At 44.0% G+C, this 19,619-nt stretch overlaps 1 protein-coding gene across 10 annotated transcripts; it reads right to left on the minus strand.

Moving 5' to 3' along the window:
* Positions 1-189: 189 nt before the first annotated feature.
* On the minus strand, positions 190-19,106 carry atxn2 (ataxin 2). 10 transcript variants are annotated; one of them, XM_052067183.1, is made up of 27 exons: positions 18,373-19,106; positions 15,060-15,090; positions 14,102-14,161; positions 13,696-13,767; positions 12,987-13,137; positions 12,252-12,266; positions 10,655-10,708; positions 9,715-9,869; positions 9,533-9,624; positions 8,626-8,814; positions 8,381-8,553; positions 6,420-6,680; positions 5,364-5,552; positions 5,082-5,255; positions 4,907-5,008; positions 4,379-4,449; positions 3,970-4,301; positions 3,826-3,889; positions 3,590-3,736; positions 3,354-3,371; positions 2,870-2,936; positions 2,572-2,765; positions 2,302-2,428; positions 2,022-2,213; positions 1,731-1,936; positions 825-1,002; positions 190-756 (listed from the first exon to the last, which is right to left on the minus strand). In XM_052067183.1, the coding sequence occupies exons 1-27, from the start codon at positions 18,465-18,467 to the stop codon at positions 728-730; spliced, it is 3,438 nt and encodes a 1,145-aa protein (XP_051923143.1). In that variant the 5' UTR covers positions 18,468-19,106; the 3' UTR covers positions 190-727. The 10 variants fall into 10 exon arrangements, with proteins under 10 accessions (XP_051923143.1, XP_051923142.1, XP_051923145.1 ...); XM_052067182.1 differs by having other exon boundaries at positions 2,864-2,936; positions 18,373-19,105; XM_052067185.1 differs by lacking the exon at positions 3,354-3,371.
* Positions 19,107-19,619: the final 513 nt, after the last annotated feature.

The following is a 19,619-nucleotide window of genomic DNA, read 5'->3' on the forward strand; positions in this document are numbered from 1 at the left end:
ATTTTATGGATTTTTTAAATTAAAAAACAAAAATAGTTGCAACATTACAGCAACTGTAATTTTATGATTCCCAAAGAATTGTGTCAATTTTACAACCGGGGAACCGGGCGAGGAACCGTTTGCTACTAATACAAATGTGTAGTTTTAGTATTTAAATAAAGCAAGAAGCACACACACACAGCTCTCAGCTCAGTTTTTAAAACTTTTTTTATTTTTTTTATTTTTTTGGCTCATTTTTTAAATTATTTATATTATCTACAAAGTAAAAGCTTTAACTTAAAAGTTACATTAGGGTCAGGTGAGAGGTGGGTTGCGATAACCATCTTTTGTTTTTGTCATAAATAAACACATTTGTTGTATTTTCCCTGTCGCTGGCTGTTTTTTTAGTTTGGTTAGACACTTGTTGTCTTGTAGCGGCATCAGCGATACAACAGTAAGATTAATACTGTCCAAAAATGGGTTGCTTTTTTTCCCCCCACCCTGACAAGGTGCAGACAAGGGTTCCAGTTTAATTCTTCGATCATAGATTAGTTTTCTCTTAAAACAAATCACTGCATCGTCAACCTGTTAACATTCTCTTATTGCCTTTTCTGGGGAACAAGGGAAAAGGGGGGGGGGGAGTGGATAGGGAACATGTCGGGTGAGGACGAGGGGTGAAAAAAGGAAGAGGGCTCCTCATCCTCTTCATAAACGAAGTTTCTGCTCACTGGCGCCATCTATTTGCCACCTACAGCTGCTGCTGGTGATGAGGTTGCACTGCAAAAGCCACGCGACAACGTGAACGTGGGCCAACAGAAGACAAGTGTTTTCTTTTCAATGTTTACCTTGCGGATGCGCCAGGTAGGAGAAGGGTGTCGTGGAAGAGACGGGGATATGGTTGAGGGCTGTCTGCGCCATGGGAGGCTGAGGACCACCCGGGGGGCCCTGCGTAGCCATCAGCATCATCGGGGGGTGGGTGGGCGGCGCGTGGTGAGATGGCACCATGCCCGACTGCATGTGAGCCTGCGACAAAATTACTTTGGTCAGCTTCGGCATCTCTGGCCGCAAGATGGCTTCGGCGAACTTGACAACATTCTGCCATCATTTGGTCACGTTGATGGCCCCGAGTGAACACTACAAGTTATGTGTTGTGTACTTCCGTTTTCCTTTTTATATTGGGGATGTCTTTTTCCTAAGAACGTGAATGCTGGGAAGAAGCAATGGATGATTGTCTGTTGGATTCAAACTTAAAATGAGGGGAGGGGGGGAAGGTCTGGAAAATGCATGTAGTTGACTTGCGCAGTACTTTTATAGATGGGGGCCATAATTGGCCATTCGAACTGGCTGGCTAATTAATCGGTAGGACCTTAATTAAAAGCACACACTTGTGTTAATACTACATTTCTTTTTTTAAACCAGCAAACTCTGAAAAGTTGAGCGCATGTGCAAGCATATTGGTCGCAGCCTTGAGCACTGTACAGCACAGAGTACTGTACCTTGAGCACTGTTCTCAGGTGTTCATTTTTACTTCTTTTGGGGTTTTTTTTGGTTTGTTTGAATTGAGTTGTACAGGTTATCGGCCACGATGATGGAACAATTGTGAAATGATTTATATTGGCGTCCTTTTTTATATAAACAACACCTGGAATTTGGACAAGGCTGTGCAGATTTATGATCTTACCGTCTGTAATTCCTGGAGCATATATTTTATGGTTGTTGCCAGATTGTTACCGTGTGTGTTTTGTGCTTACCTGCTGCACGTGGGCCATGTGGTTGGGGTTGTAGCCATGCTGCACCTGCTGCGGGTGGATGTAGACAGTCTGCTGGGCTGACGGGAAGGCCGCCTGCGGGGACTGCGGGTTGGGGCCCGGCGTCATGGAGGGCGGCGTGGGGGCCAAAGCCGAGTACATGGGCTGCTGAGATTGGTTGGCCAGGTGAAGGGCCTGAGCGGCGGCGGCTGAGGAGCAAGACGAGAAGCAAAAGTCACGTGAACCGAGCGAGCCGACGCAAAGGAGCTCTCGGAAGGGCACAAATGTCGTCACCCGCTACCGCCTGAGGGTGCTGCGGGTGCTGCACGGGGCTGGCGGCCGGGTGGGCGGGCGGTCCTCCGTGCTGAGGTGGGCCCCCTTGCTGCCCTTGGCCTGTGGGCGTGGCGGAGGGCTGAGGGTGCTGCGGGTGGGGGTGCAAGGTGGCGCTAGGGTGAGGGTACTGCTGGGGCATGGGGCCAGGAGACACTGAAGAAAGGAAAACAAAAACAACGGCGGCATGAGACGTAACGTTGTCAAGATGCATTGTGGGATGCGGCGAGAGGGCGGGACTTACCATACATGGTGTGTGTCTGCTCTGGGTACTGCGTGTTGGAGGAAGACACCAGGCTGGGCTGGCCGTGGGCGTGCGGCGCCATCATGCGGGCGCTGCCTTGCATGACAGGACTGAACACATGCTGTGCCTGGAACAGAAACCAATGTTTATTTTGGAGGGGCTGGAAAACGCACTACTCCCAAAAATAAAATTAAAAAAAAAATCCAACGGCCGTTCTTTTTAATCTGTCAATGTATGCGTGTATGCAAATGCTTCTTCGAGTCAACAGACCTGAGACTGGTAGTGTGGCATCTGTTGAACCAGCTGCTGACTAGGGAACTGTTGCGGGCTGCATGTGAAGTATTGGGCGGAGTAAGCCGGGCTCTGCGTGATGATCTGTGGCCCCGCCGCCGTGGCCGGGTGCATGAGGGTGGGCGTGCCCGGCGGGTGGTGCTGGTCCGACCTCTGCTGGGTCATGTTGGGCACTGGCCAAGGAAAAGAAGGTGGGACCACGAGCCATTGGAATATCACGATATTTGGGGGCGTCTACGTGTGAAGAGGAGAGAAGTCAGGCTGTTCTCACCTTTACCTGGTCTGTACGGTTTAGACTGGTTGACGGTCATGTGTGGCATCTGCACCTGGTACATCGCTGGAGACTGCATGGAAAGGATCAAGAAAATCAAATCACGATGGGAGGGAATTCTTTTTCTTTCTATTCACAGTTTAAGAAAAAATAAAGGACAACAATGTCAGACTGTAGGCTTCATCTTACCTGGACTTGCATGCATTTTCTACTTTTCTACTTTTTTTAACACCTGCCTTTCACTACATAAACCCCATGCATTTTCTGTTATGACTGCAGCAGAAATAAACATTTAGCAGAAATGTGAAAATTAAAGTGGTAAGAGATGAATTGCAATAAGAAGTTGGCAAACCAACATCTGAATGCATTAAAATTGGCAAGCAAGCAAAACATCTCAGAGCTAATTGGCCTTGAACAAAACAACAACCAAAAAAGTAAATAAAAGGATTTTTTAAAAAGTAGAAGAAAATTTTAGGAAAAATTCACAAACCTTCCATATTATGCTTTTCTAATGGAGCAAGAGAGACAGAGAGAGAGAAAGAGAGTGAGAGAGAGAGAGGATGAGGAGCAGGGGGGAGAAAAGGAAAAATGTGTGTCTTTACATGTGTCTGATGTTGGATCACCAAGTTGTTCTTAAAGCAACACGAGATGAATACATCAACATTTACACTCCAACGGAACATTGGTGTCAAAGGACGTCACAGCCGGGTCAGCTGCTAGTCTCACCTGTACTCCGGGACTCACTGGTGTGAGAGGATACATCTGGGGGAAGCACACCGGCTGGCCGTAGACGGTTGGATGCTGCTGGACCACGATGGAGGGGCTGGCCTGGCCCTGAGGTCGCGGGGGGGTCGGGGTGTTGGCTGGTTTGGGCTGTTGACAGACACGGGACGACACGGAAAGGCGTTCATTTCAAAACACCCATCGAGTTCCTCAGATAATGGAGGTGACTTTGCACTCACCTGCGTGTTGAACCTTGGCTTGAACTCATTGGCGTTGGGGTTTAAGGTGGACTTTCTTACTTGACTGCATGAAAGAAAGCAGCAGATAAAGTTTCGGACTGGCATGATTGCACTGTGCACTTCCCGACAGCCTCCTTCACTCACTCTTGCACCGCCTCCTTCTTTTCCTCTTTTTCTTCATGCTTGGGCCCACCAAAATTTGACACTGCCGTCGTCTGGACCCCCTGCGACGTCACGTCCAGCCCCGCCCTCTTCTGCTCGGTCCCTGAAGGAGACGGGGACAGTGCGGCAGGGCTGCCGGGCTTACTCGCGTTGACGGCGCCGCCCGTGGATGGGGTGGTGCCGCCGCGGTCTTCGGGGCTCTTTGGGGAGGCTTTGTCCAAAGAGGCAAGGTCGGTGGGCTTGTCTGCGCAGTCTCTTGGAGGCTTGGTGATCATGTGGTCAAAGGCGGGATCCGGGTTGGAACTCGACTGCAACTGAAGAACCAACAAAGAGTTTCAAGTCGTACGAAAAATGAACAATGATTCAGGAGCGCACCAAAAGAGACACTCACCCTAAAATCTTCACTAAATTTCTTTAGATTGTCGATTTGTTTCCTGTGGTCAAGTGCCAAGGAGGGGAGACCTGCGAGCGAGGGAAAAGATCATTTCAGGGCAGGGTTTCCCCAATCTTTATCGCGCCACGGCACACGTTTTACACGAGAGAAATTGCACGCGACAGCACCTAATAAAAATGTCACGAAAAGTACGGAAAGAATGATCTCATCTCAACAAATGTTTTTAAAATGTGATCTTATTTAGCTTGACACAAAGCTAATATTCTCTTTTATGAATGGTAAGGCGTGAATTGCACATTTTGCCCTCCAAGCTGAATTAATTAACCGACCTGTAAACTAAACATCAGTGACATAGATAGATGAGCAAAGATACTTTTTTTTTAAGTAACCACTTTCAGACCAATGAGTTTAAAATTGCAACAATTTTCAACCGTTGGGAATCACTTATTTCGGTCGTCCGTCAAACTAGAAAACCAAAACAGGTCCAAAGTTTCAGGGTTGAAAGACGGTCAAGATTAAGACTACCTTTGCACACTGGTCTGCTGATATTGGAAGAACTGTCCTTCATGCCATCTTTGTTAGCTTTGGGGGATGTTTGTCTCGTCTCCTGGACACGACTTTCTTTAACTGCAACACACTTCCATGTTACAGTCCATACGTGATAAAGCGGCTGTGACAGCTGCTTCACTTGGAGCCTTACCATCTCCTGATAGAGAGGCGACCATGTTGGGGGCGGGGCTCGGAGCGGTCGGGGAGGAAGCGGACATCGGTGCGGCGAAAGACTCCGCAGGACTTGTTCCCGTCTGAGGAAGAGAGGCGGAGGAAGGGGAGGCTCCGCCCATATTGTTCTGACGCGGGGAGCGAGGTCTGTGACCTGATGAGAAGATATTTTACGGGGAAGAACAATGTGTGCAATTCCGCAAGCTAACACAGTTGGCCTTCTGGCATCATGGCTTGTCTGTTGACACACAAGTATGTTTACCTCCACTGACGACAGAAGACCAGGTTCCTCCCGAGGAGTTGCCTCGGTTTGACGGAGTCACTGGGACGTCTCCGGGCGTTGTGTGAGAAATGAGGTCCACCGCCGGCGGCGGCATCCCAGTTGTCCGGCTGGGCGGCACTCTGTGAGCACGGGGCATCCTCTGGGATTTTGGAGACATCCGCGGTGGACCTACGAGGACAGAAGACAAAAAAAGACATTTGAAAGAAGAGCCTAAGCGGAAAGGTCAACGGGAGTGACACCGGGAGTGTTGGGACATGCTTGTTAGTACCAAAGAAGTGATTGAACCACACGCAAACACAGCAAACATTTCAAACCGCAGCCAGGTGAACAGAAAGTGCAACGTGGGAGAGGGGAGTGGGGGGGGGGGGCAAAGGTCAGGGGCGATTGAACAGAATCGCTAACAAGCAGAGTTGAGCAGCTACTGAGCTAGTGACCCTTGAGTGAGACCTACTGACAGAACTGGGGCAGAAAATAAATTCACAAACCAGGTACACACTGGTCGTTTCATGGATGATAAGCTCCAGGGGCTCATAGACAAAGTCTTTGACTTGAAAAGTTCAGAAATATCCATTTAGTTACAAATGTCAAAAATTCAATGCCACTTGCTGCATTGATTTGTCATGGCAGCTGCATCAGATGCCATGTGGTGGGCATTCACAGGGGGAAAGACGTATCCATGATTTTTTTTTTCCTACAGGAGATATGCATTTTTTAAAACTTTTTTTTGGCCATTATTCTTGAATGAATGCCCTCTAGGAGATCACCGTCAAATTGGTTTAAGGGGTAATTTAGGTCAAGTGTTGCTTGTGTCTCGCCCTTTCAAAAATGCTTGATACCTAAAGCCTACAACGTTCTAAAACACGCTGCTTAAGTTAACTTCATCTTAAACTGTTGATCCACACTAGACCTGGGCAAAATTACTTTTGAAAGCAGTTCTCGCTGTTTAGACTTGGTAAGCGTCACTGTGGGTAAGACCAATTCATCCACCTTCAACTCATGCCTTTGCCCAGGTCTACGCCACACTGACGTGGGTACCTTCTGAAGACATGCGTTTGGGCAGAGTGGCGGCCGGCGACGAGGACCCGTGGAGAGGAAAGGGGGATGAGGAAGAGCAGGAGGAGGAGGTAAAGGAGGGGTGGGATGAATGAGAGGGAGGCCTGGAAGGTCGAGAGGGGGGCCTGGAGGGTGGCCTGGTGGGCGTGGTGGCCCGAGGAGGCAGGGAGGAGGGGCCGGACTGGTAACGAGGAAGGGGGCGGGAGGAAGGAGACGGACAGGGTGAGGGCCAATGAGACGAACCTAAAAGAGGGAAGGACAAACGATCAAGGATGACACGCTGCAATGAGCAATTCAAATGGGGGAAAAAAAGGAGAGTGGTGCAAGAACCTAAAAGGCGCTTGCCATTCATGAACTTGAGACAGAACAGCGAGGCTTTTAAAAAAAGGAACTCAAAACCAGGAATCCCAAATAAAATGAACCAGTAGTCTGCACGCAACGCAATATCTGCAGTGGTGGGAAAGCATTCTATTACTGGTGGGGGGGGGGAAAATAAGTCTAATGTGAAAGTGTGTCACAAAACTTGTGGCCCCTTCTATAAGTCAATGAAACACATTTGTCACTAAACTTAAGAAACGGATGCCAGACCTTTCACAATAAAGGCATTCAAACGGATCAATACACAAAAATAAAAAGTAAAACAATGCTAAAAAGGTACAGTACTAAATAATGGTGTCAGAGGTGTATTTCTTGTAAAATACAGGTGTCAAACTCAAGGCCCGGTGTGGCCAGATCTGGCCCGCCACATCATTTACGCGGCCGGCGAAAGCAGCTCAAATATGTCAACGTCCATGATCCTTTCTAAAACATCTATGAAAATCTTAAATTCTCATATGAAATAAATATGAGATATATTCTAAGCATTTTCTTGTTACCAAACAATAGTTAAATCAACTGTTATTCTTGGTTTCTTTACATGGTTTCAGTCATAACGACCCTCCGAGTGAAACGGTAACTAAAATGTGGCGCGCGCCAAAAATGAGTGTGACACCCAGACTTAAATAAAATATGCAAGCTTATCTTCCTATACCGAAACCACAATTACTCTAACGGCAATCTGAAAAGGCATCCGCTCGCTGACGAACAGCCTAGACCCTCACATCTGCAATCAGTGAATTCACCAAACGCTCTCCTGAAGCAGCGATGACGGACAACATACTGTAGCATCTGCTTAGACAACAAAGCAAAAATATTCGGTGGTCATTCAGTAACGTCTTCATTGAAAAAAATGAAAGGTTAATGTCGTCAACTACCAGTGTTTCAATTCACACTCAAATATGACCAACATCACCTTAGCAGCGACTACAAAAAAAAAACATAAGGGGAAATTACAATTAATATTTGTATTTAATAAATAAAATAAATAAATAAACCCACTTCCAGTCCATATAAATGTAAAGAAAATGAAAAATTGAGAAGAGCGGTAATGATTCGTGCCTTCTTGGGTCGATGTTTTCTGATGCCGTTGTTGAAAGAAGTTCATTGGCAACGTCTGTTACCTTGAAATGTGATAATTACAATCAATATTTGTAAAAATAGTACTTTACTATAAAAGTGGGGGGGAAATGGGAAATGAAGGCATGACAGTATCAGCTCATGCTCTCTTATGATGTATTCTTACGCCGCTGCACAAACAAGTCCATTGTGTGCCATTTGTAACGGTCTAACATCATATGTCAGACCTTTGTCAACCCAGGACCCACTGTATTATTATTATTATTATTATTATTGTGAGTATGACAGCATTAAAAAAGTAATAAATCATTCATTTGAAGGGTTAACATTTCTTTATTCCTTTTAATTGTCTATGACAAACTTATAGTGCTAAAGGAAGGTTGAAAAACAAAGCTGACCTGAAAATATGTCGGCCATTTTGCAAAGAAAACGCTGGCTAGAAGGGAGCACAAAGCATCACAGGTGTGTGCGAGCCGGACCATCCGTACCTCCGTTCACCACCCTCTGGTCGCCCCCCGGGCTCTGATTGTAGTCATGGAGTCCCACGCGAGGAGCCGACGGCCCGGCCGAGTTCGGAGTCAGACGTGGGGAATTCTGGCGTCCTGACCCCCATGACATGGCTTCCCTGTTTCTCTGGCCCGGGGGAATGTATTTGTTCTCCCTGCACACAGACGCAATCAATACGATGCTACTTCGGCGGGGTGGACCTGTCACCATGTGAACTAAGTATCACCTGTTTAATGTGTGCATCTCTCTTTCACCTCTCACCACCGCGGTGAATTTCTCCTCCTCTGAGCGCTCGTCGTTCTCTAGGGCCACGCGGGCCATGTATGTAGAGCTGGCTTCTATCTCCTCGGCCAGCTGGGCAGCCCGGGCTTCCCTCTTGAGGAACTCCTCGGAGTTGTCCCGCTCAAGCGGGACACTGGCAAACAAAGGCAGGTTAGAATATAGCAATAGTGACTGACATGTTTTGTACTGCTATTGCGTTGCTTGTTAGTTATCTGGAATAATAAAAACACTTCAATCCATTTCACCCAAAAATGTGGAAGGTGGGGCATGGATCAAAGTTTTTTTTTTCCCCTCAATGAGTTGAGACAAGAAATCTTTATGGAAAAAAATTCAAGAAGATACATGTGTGAATGACGGACATCCGCGGAAGTGCGGATTCAAAGTTCAAATGTTTTGCTTTGGTGGCTCAAAGGCCACATTGGATTTTTAGGTCATTGGTAAATTGAGTAAAAAAGGGGCGGGGGGGGGGGGGGTTTTAAAATGTATACCTAATTTCTAATTTTGTCATCTACAAAATTAACTGAGTAAAATACAATTTGTTTACTCTAAGATATATATTTTTTAACTATTTGTATTTCATTATTATTTGCAATAAATGCATAAAAATATCATCAGATTTGATTAATCTAAAAAATATATATTTAAGTAACAATTTTAGGGAAAAAAAGGACGTGATCATATAAATATGGTTCGGCTTAAACAATGGCCATTGCTTTGACCGCCATTATATTTATATGGTGAAATTGAACTACTATAACTTAAATTAGCGAGACTATGCATTTAAATCAAAGACTGAAAAAGACCACTCAAAAGAGAGGAAAATGTAATGTAACAAGAGCTGCTATTCTTACGTATAGGTGGACAGGCTGCTGTCATATGTAGACAAGACACCGTATTTCTCCTCGTTGTACTTGAACATGTCATTGGGGTCCCACCCATTTGACTGCAACAAGAAATAGGTTGCTTTTTAATTCCTCCAAATGGAAAATGCGAGGCCTTGATCCGTGTTTGCTGGGGCTGTTTTATTTCTTACCACATCGGTATCCAGTGACTCGAGGCTGTCAGAATTGTGGGTCTCGCCGCCATCCCACGGCTCTAGATCTTTCTCTTTGTGCTCGCCATTGATCCTGCCACTCACTGCAGAGTCTGTGAAGTTATCTGAGACACGCAAGGATACACCTTTATGCTCTGCAAACACACAAGGTAGGCAGGGAAAATGCACGCTTACCGCTTATGCAAAAAACAAAAAGAGAAAGCACACATGCCTTGAGGATTTTTGAGTGGGGAATAAAAGTCGCATCTACTTGGAACCACTCACAAAAATAATATCCTGCGAGACAAAATAAAGATCTCCTGAGCTGGTGTTTATCAAGTCACCCAACAATCTGCGCATGAGTGGTCATTATCATTGAGGCAAAAAACTAAAATGACTAATTCTGTTGTCACTCGATTAATAAACTGATCAATGAAAATGCCATTAAATAAAGCAAGAATATGCATGTTAAAAGTGCCACCAGTGGACAGAATAATGCACATCAGCTGCATTACTTTTCATAGGCACTATACTAGTCGGACTGATGTTAGCAAAACTGGCCGATATGTTTTGCGACTGCTGCCCATCAAAGATGAAGTTGCACACACAAGCTGGGGGCGGGGAGGACGGGTGAAGCAGGCATGCATTTAGACTGCAGTCAATCAGACGACGGATTGAAAATGAGCCCAATTGTTAGTGAGCCATTTTATTTTCTCATGTTTTCAGAATCAGTTTACAACGAGTTGCTTTCATTGGAAATGAAATGGTCGGTTTGCTATGCCACGTGGGCGTGTTCTCATCCATGAGCTGCTGATTTATTTGAAACCATAGCTACCATTTCATGATTAGTCTGGTGCTACAAGTTACAAAAAATAAATCGATATAGTTGGAAGCATGACGGCACGAGTACAACCAAGCATAAGCTGCGCTGAGGATCAACCTTTTGCAAGAGTCTCCAGTAAAAGCTTGATGGTGCAATCTGCCTGATCTTCCCCTGAAAGCAACAACATGAAGCTCAACTACAGTGGAACCTCTTAAGTGAAAAAGAAACGGCTCGAGGACACGGGGCACCTTAAAACATATTCAAATTTTTGATTGTAAAAATGGAAATAAAATATTCCAGGGACCAAATAAGGCCTTGGTGAAATGCACAACCAGTATAGGAGTGTTAAAAGCTAATCCAATAGTTGCTAAACACTGAAAAGTTTCAGGTTCTGCTTTAACTTTGATGTAAGTAATTGATGCGTATACATGAGAAGCAAAAATACACAAGACATTTTCACCAGCACACAAAATATTTAAAAATTCCCATATACACTGTAATTATACCACGAACTATGACCCCAAAACAGTTAAATATCACTGCAAATACATTTTAGATTGAGTTGAAGAGCAAAAAGGCTTTCATGTGATTCGACTTGCCCTGGAAGTGCAAGTGAAGAATCACCATAACTTTTATTAACAACCCAAACTAATCTAGCCTCCTCCTCTGCACAAAAAATAGGTGGGTTTTCCAAGATGGATTTTGGTTCCACAGAGAAACACAACAAAGAACTGATGAAAAGTGAACTAAGAATATGGGGAGGATTTTAGTGCGTTGACCGCAAGTGACGTTAATTTAGTTGTATGGCATTTATCTCATCTTGCCATGCTCTTTTCTAAACTCCTCAGGACAAGGCAGTGATGGTAAAAAAAAAAATTAAAACATGCACAGAATAAATAAGCACTCGCTGCGGTGAGGTCTCACGCAATATGCTGACATTTCCCCTAAACGGCATGAATCACAGTAGCTCAAACTCAAAACCTATTGCACAGCTCTCAAATATTTTTCTCCAAGCTAGTGTATTTCATGCTGCCAATACTTTCACCACGACCCCATTGTACATGTTCACTAAGGCCAATGCTTTACGTAAGATGTCACAAAAGCCCAGATAGGTATGTGCTGACCACCTCCTATTTTTTTTATGATTTTTTTCGCCCACAATAATCGAGCAGCACTAGGTGGAGCTTATCAATACTTAATAAATAAGAAAATTCAACCCCGGGGCCAATTTAGTCCCGAAGCTTGGAACCCATCCCTCCGGAAGACCGTACAATACATAAGTAAAGGAAAAACCCCAAAAAAGGAAAAAAATAACAGCGTTTGAAGGACAATTTACACAGCGTATTAATAATTTCAAACTATGGCCTATTTACATACAAAATTTTGTTTTTTGTTTTTTTTTTGTCTTTTTATTTTTTTATTTTTAAATAAACTAAATTATAAGCCTTATATTCGGGTGCCATCAATAGCCCGGAAATTATGCTATTTAAACGTGAGGGGAAATGAAGGCTCCGGGCCTTAAGGGCAGTTGACTTTGGAGGTTCCACTGTTTTTGATTCAGATTTTTTAAGCCGCAAGATGAAGCAGCAGAAAACCTTGAAAGAATCACCATTCAGCTTATAAGCAGAAGCACGAGCGATTGCGACAGGTTTGATTATTAAGTCGAGACAGTCTGCAGTACAGAACGGGGTGAGGATAAAAACAAACATGTTACCTGTGTCTGAGGAAACTAGGAGAGCAAAAGACAGGTGAAAAAAGTGTGAGAAGATTGAGAGAATGAAAGAGTGGTGAACTACTTGCGACCTGCACAACATTTCTTTGTACAGCTAAATTCACAGGCTCACATACAGGAACATAAAATATCGATGATATTGGCAATGATGCTATTCAACAAGATTGTGTACGTCAACACGTTAAGAAATACTGCCGTAATCAGGGCCCCTTACACACTCCACACGGTTGCACCTGCTCATTTTCAGACTAAAGCCTGGCACACAGTCGATATTTCTCAAAACAGAATTGCATAGGTCAAGATGAATTAGACGGCATCATTCAGTCTTTATTGAGAGCCTTCGCTTCGGATGAATCGATGGATCGCATTAGTCTTCAACGAGCCGCCTCTCAGAGCAGACACATCTGCCGGGTCCCTGCTCATTAATACACACAGATCAATACGGCGTGTGTGTATGCACTGACTCACTCAGTCGTGTGGTTGTTTGTGAGTGAATGCAAAGTGATAGAGTCACCTTTTCGCAGCGTGAATGCTTCAGGAGTTCTTATATCAACAAGGCTGAGTGTATGTAAAAACCCAATTAAAATTCAATTACATAAAAGTTGAAGATGATTTGCAAATCATTGCATTCCGCTTTGTGTCTAACACAATGTCCCAACTTCACTGAAATTAGGTTTATATACAAATAATGCTATGAGTCATAAATATTTGGCATACCTTTCCGAGCAAAGTTAAGGTCAACGTCTTTAAAAGACACAGCGACAACATCGGAAGCCTTGAAGACGATGCTTTCCACAATGTCCTCTTTCTTGGGGCCCGCGCTTGGTTCGGGGCTCTTCCTGTGGGCTGCATCCAACACCAAGTCACACTGGGAAAAAACATGGGGGACAAAACAAAAATATCAGTTAGATTTCCACTTCGTAAAGCATTGACCTCAGTCAAAGTCAAACCTTTAAATCCGTTTGGGGGGGGGACTAGTCCTCAAATAATTTGAGTGCCTTGATTCCCCAAAAAAGCTCAAGGTATTTATTTCTGCCTCAAGCATCTGTTAATGTGGTGTAACGTCCCAGCAACGTGGTGAGAAGGCCTGACTTCAAAATAAATCCTAACCGAATAATACATGGGCACCAATGCCTTGTAGCGCTTTTATTTTGAAGTTGTTCGTGATACGTGTGGTGGCTGACTTGTCATGTCTTTCCGAGTGGAGAGGCTCCTAGTCTGAGCCCAGTTTAACTGATAACATGATAAGCTGTCCATTGTAGTGACCGCTGTCCCTGAAAGGGTAAAATTGCGTCACTATCTTCAAAACATTCAATTATCAACGTACTGCATCAAAAAAAAAAAAAAAAAGTGCAGACTGAAAGGAGTGGACTTCGTCAGCACCACCTCTGAAGTAAACCTCAACGACAACAGACTGGCACCTTACCTCTGGACCGTAAGTCTTGAACACTCCTTCATAGACGGCTCCATTTTTCACCTTCAGTTCACACTTGGTTCCCTGTAATCATTATTCATGTTTTCACTTGTGTGAACATTTATTCATTCACACGTTCAAAAGTCAATTCACATGCTCCAAAGACACATTCAGAAACCATCTGCTGTGAAGCACCCTGCTGACTGATCAATGCGCATTGTGTTAAAGGCAACCAGCTCAGCTGCCTAAGCAAATCGCCCGGGCTTTGTTTATTGCTGTGTGGACATTTTGAGGAAACTACAGTTTGACTAAGTCATTTCAAGAAATCACGAGTCACACAATGCTATCTGCGACTGCTGTGTCAAGGTCACACATGATTATGCAAAGCGCAATGTGATTATTTTGACGGCGAACATACCACAACTGATGTCAAGACGTGGACCATCCTCATGTTTGCATACACGCCATTGAAAATGACCTGAAAAGGAAAGAAACACAGGTGCACCTTTACAAATTTAATTCAATCCCGAAATCAATTTTTCCCTATTGCTGTGAATTTTAAATAGGGATGACAGTGCTTTTTTGGCCGTTACCAAGTACCAATCTAATACAGCAGCAATGCATTAAGCAAACAAGAGCGTACATCCAATTCTTCTCGAATTAATGTAGAAATATACATCCATCAACGTGTATGTTATATGGACAAAATTTTACCACCCCATAAAAATAAAAAGATTAATCTGGGTATGTGTTTTTATAAAGTATATGTATTATGTGAAAAGGTAAAGCATAAGACCATGCAAAGAAAGAAGCTGGTTTAATAAAGAGTAATTACTACAAGTACTGTAGTAGTCATATGTCAGATGTATGCCTTAAAGGGGCGTGGCCTAGAGAGTGACAAAAGAAGTCAGAGTAGCTCCTTGCCAGTGTTCTCATTTTGCATTTGCGTCTTTTTCCTGTTCAGAAAAAAAAAGCAGCTGAAAGTGCCCTGAAACACAGGCTCCCTTTTCCCACATGCGAGGGCATTGAACGACTTGATTTACTTCATTTTATTTTCACTGAATTCTAGCAGAAGTATATCTGAAGCTAGCTAGTAACACATTTTGCCTCGCAAATTCGCACTACAAGAAAATAAACTGCCAGTCAGAACCTGCACATAGCATATAAAAAGACTGAGCTCATAGCACCTTGATTGGGTTTGTTATGTGTTCTTTTGTTTACTTCCATGTTAATCGGATCATTCCGATAAATCATTTTCCTGCTTTACCCCACCATATTGGACTCATTAGCAGAGGAAGAGAATACATTCAAATAGCATCACAAAACACTGAACAGTGTGCCCACAAGCTTGCAAAGGGTTCAAGCAGGCAACTTACCGCTGCAGGACCTTTACCACTGTGTCTTCCCCTGGAAAATCAAAGTGACACAAATGACAAACATTCATTCTCATGCTTTACAAGCAAAGTAGCGTGATCAAAGTGTTTCTGTTAGAAGGAGGGACAGAAATTCCAGGAGACCGACATGTGGTTCACTAACCAAGATTAAAGCAGTGTACACCGCACGCGTACACACAAATGCAAATTAATCCAGTTCTCCTAAGAGCATGCGATACATGAATGCAACATCCATCCATTATCCGAGCCGCTTATCTTCACGAGGGTTGCGGACGTGCTGGAGCCTATCCCAGCCTTCTTCGGGCAGTAGGCGGTGTACACCTTAGATCGGTTGCCAGCCAATCGCAGAGCACACATAGACAAACAACAATCGTTCGCACTCACAATCACACTTACAGACAAATTAAGAGTATTCCATTAACCTGCCATGCATGTTTTTGGAATGTGGTAGGAAACCAGAGTACCCAGAGAAAACCCATGCAGGCATGGGGAGAACATAAAAGCTACCGTGTTGCCGAAATGCAACAAACACGGCAGTTGGAATTTCTCACAACCTTTGGTAGCAGTAGAAGGACTTGCACTTAACCAATAAATGAACACTCCACATTAAATGGCAATGCATCTAACTTTTTCATGGACACACATAGAAATCAGGCAAAAATATATATAAATAAATCTGAACTGACCTGCGATATGACCAGAGCCTATTCGAAGTATATCCTTATGGTCACGTCATTGATTGATCTTACTATGACAGTATAGCAACACTCTAAAATAGGGGCAGGTAATGTATAAGTTGTTTTCAATATGTGTAATTTTAGATCATCGAGTAGTTATGTTGTCTCAAAAACATTCCCGTTTGCGTCCATTTATTGACTGCAAAGTGGGAGGACGTGATGAAATCCTCATTCACAGCTAGAGTCAGTCCTGTCGGAAGGTCCATCAGTCCGTCCGTCACTGACAGATGAAGTTTTACTAACGATTAATGAATGACGGGAAACTTTTTTTTCTTTGAATAACAGATTAACCACTGACAGAGGTGGGGTTTTGTCCATCAGTGTAATCATCACTAACCAGATCAAGTACTGACGGACCTCTCAGTCCGTTTTGCTGACTACTGACAGAAACATGCCCGCCTCTATCGCATGCGTTTGTTTGCGGGGTGAAATAAAAGCTGGGTTGCTTCCATTGACTATGTCCGGAAAAGCTTTGTGCTTCCTGTACAGTAGGTGTCAGTCTGCACCACAGAGATGTGATCCGCCTATGAACCAAGACGACGAAGGAGCGGGACAAGGAGAAGAAGAAACAGACGACAACGTGCACTAATAGACTGGAGAAGGAGTACAAGCGACTTAGATTGGATTTTAACCTTGACCACAACTGGTGAACGTAAGCCATTTGAATCTTTAAATTATAACTGCTGATAGACAGACTGGGGGGGATGAAATTTACTGACGGAAGCAATGACGGGAGTGCAGTTAAAATAACATGACAGACTGACCGGCTGACGATGACGGTTTGGTTCGGCTCGGAAAAAATTATCGAGTCGTGATGACGGACCGTCAAATTTTTGTAAATGGCCCACATCTGCTCATTGAGCAAATCAGCAAGCATAGACGGCGAAGGAAAGGGAAGCGATAAGTCTTCATTCTGCAAAGCAGCGAGCAGGATTCAAGTCAATTGACACAGCCGAGGGAACACAACTTTGATTTCCAATATGGACGAATGCCTCATCTCAGTAATTTAATAGCAAGACGCAAGTTCACGTGCCGCACCTGGAACTTATTCTGGGTTTGTGTCAGATTTTTTCTCGGACAAAGATTTCTCTATCAGTTTGGCAAGATGGACATCTGTCAAAATAATATTAGTTACGGTTCAGAAATGCTGTGTGTTCATAATTGTTCTGTCAAGCGAGTGCAAATTTGCAATATTTCTTCTAGAGTATCATCAAATTATCATCACATTTTCTGTTTGTTTTTTTTTCTTTGCTCATATCACCCACCCCTACTCAAGCATGCACTTTTACCCATTTATGCATTTCCTGAAATGCAGCTTAATCTTTAATTAAAATTCACTGTATTCTGTAGTCAAGTTCAGGAAGCGACCTTAAATGCACTTTTTTTCTTCCTGTTAAATGCACTTTATTGTTAGAATCACATCCTAAAATCCACATTCATTGCTTGTGTCCTCAAATGCACCACCCACATGTAAAAGGCACTGACTTCTTGTGACGTCCTAGAATACACCTCATTCATTAAGTATGTCCTTCGATGTACATTCATCTTTCTGTAAAATTCGCTGATTTCTTAAAACTGGAGTAACAGCCTAAAACGCACCTTCATTGAGCATGGCCTAAGAATGCACCTTGTTCAGCGACTGGAACGTGGCCAGGTATGCAATCACATGCGAGCTCACTCGCCTTCGATATTAATCAATAGACATGAGCTATCATTAAACATTTTTAAGTGAAAACTTAAGGTTCGTTTTCCACTAATATCAACTCGTATAAATCTACAAATCGAATAAAAGGCCTCCTACGCTACAGTGCGCGTTTAAAGGTAGAAAAAATGTAAAGACGGCCTCAATGGAAAGCTGCGCAGTGAACAAACAGGGCGTGCTATGCCGGTGAGTGCGTGAAGAAGCCGAGCTGAAATAAATGTATTTCGCTGACAGCTATGCGATCACCTGATCCTTGGGCATCGCGTTTAAAAGTCACACTTGAAGGACATGATTATTTCACATGAGCGGGGCGACGTCAAGGTTGACAGACAGCTTACTCGACCATTTCTTCACCTACACACATAGACCCCTTCCATCCTAGTTGGTGTAATTGAAAAGGAAAAATACAAATTTAGCATCGGTCGACATGAATGTTAATGGAAGTACTCAGTCAAATGATGCGTTCAGGCAACGACTGATTAGCGAGGCCAGGGCGTTCATTTACTGGCTAATCAGCGTAAACCAAGCCATCGTAAAGGAGCAGTCTGGAAATATGCTGGTGCGGAAAAGACTGATTGAAAATGCATTAATCAATTCGAAATGGCGATGTTAATGTGACTACGTAGGGCGAACGGACAGGCCGCGCTAGCTCGGTGGCTCTCTGGGTGACCATCACGTCGAAAGGCCCTCACACTCGTTTCCCCCCCATCAAAAAATAAGCACAAGACGGGCATGTCATCCCAAAATAACGACACCATGGTCGGCGAAATGTGAACACGTCGGGAAAACGGACCACTGTACGAGAATCCGTCGTTGTATTTGCTCACTTCGTTGAATGATTGAAATTTGCACTGACCTGCCCAGATTCTGTCGTCCCCCGCCGCTTCCTCCGGCACCAGCGGCGTTGCCACCGCCGGGCTTGCTGCGATTTCCACCGGCCTTCATTGACATGGCGAGCCCATAAAAAACGGTGTCCTAAAATGACCAGCTTGACACCGCAAATTCTCTTGACGACGACGAGACAACGGCGTGCGTGTGTTTGTGGTGGTTGGTTTGCGACTGTTAGCCCCCGCCGTTAGCAGATTCCCGAGCTCTTGTGGCTAGCACGCTAAATGTCAACGTGCACGTCTTGAAGATGCTATGCTAACAAGCTAGCGGGGCTAGTCGAGCCCAATTAGCACCCTGTACAATTGCTTTTAAAAGAAAAGGGGAAAACGCGACTTTAAAAAACGACAGCACGCGAAAACGGCTCTGCTGAAATAAATCCTGGCGTCAAACCTCTTGCCAACGTGCTGCGTTCTTCCGAACGAAATGATTTTGTAATCTGAAATTAGATTTTTAGTGCTGTCTCGGGTTGTTTCCGTTGCTAACATCGAAAAGACCAAAACAGTCTGAAAGGGGACAAAAAATAGCGGAGGGATATTTGACATGCGTAGCGGCACTTGGCTTCCGAAGGAACAGAAATATATAACCGTACCACATTTAACGACAGCGCACGGTTATCGCAAATGGACAGCAAAAGACGCGTTTAAATCAAACAAACACGACTATACTTGTGTATTTGAAACAAAAGCGCAACTTAATGGGACTATTTTCAGGAAGTCCACCAAGGCTGTGTTGCGGCATCCACGTGAGCCGGCGAACACACCGCATACACACGCGCCTCTATTGTACCGTAATTCATACGCAACATGCGTAGAATCAACTATTAGAAATTAAATGCATTGCAATACACATTAATAATTCCGTAACTTGCGGTGACCGCTGTATCTTGTCTCCCTCGCGTGGACAACACGAGGAAAATGTGAATAAGATAAATGCCATCACTCAAGTGAACGTTGCCAGATTTACTTAATGTTACCATTCCAGTTATTTTTTTGGACCTCATTCGTTCACAACAAACAAAACAAGAAGTTTACGAATTTCCCTAAATTGTGAGACTTTTTTGAGCGGCATACCTATGTTTCGACCCGTTAATGTGCTTTTTCACCACCGTACTGAATACATGTAATTAATTTATTTATGCATGTTATAGTGTATTTTTTGCATATTAAAGAGACCCATATTAAAACACATTAAAACATTTTGATCAGGCAGTATGTT

The sequence above is a fragment of the Hippocampus zosterae genome, chromosome 6, assembly GCF_025434085.1.
Source record: "Hippocampus zosterae strain Florida chromosome 6, ASM2543408v3, whole genome shotgun sequence".
NCBI classification, from domain to species: domain Eukaryota; kingdom Metazoa; phylum Chordata; class Actinopteri; order Syngnathiformes; family Syngnathidae; genus Hippocampus; species Hippocampus zosterae.

What these genes read in the sequence shown, in the direction of transcription:
- atxn2 (XM_052067182.1), bottom strand. Translation starts at nt 18,467, where the DNA reads ATGTCAATGAAGGCCGGTGGAAATCGCAGCAAGCCCGGCGGTGGCAAC. An exon ending in GTCTTCTGTCGTCAGTGGAG is followed by an intron (nt 5,256 to 5,363) that starts GTAAACATACTT and finishes TCTTCTCATCAG; the next exon opens with GTCACAGACCTCGCTCCCCG. An exon ending in CGCCTCTCTATCAGGAGATG is followed by an intron (nt 5,009 to 5,081) that starts GTAAGGCTCCAA and finishes AGTGTGTTGCAG; the next exon opens with TTAAAGAAAGTCGTGTCCAG.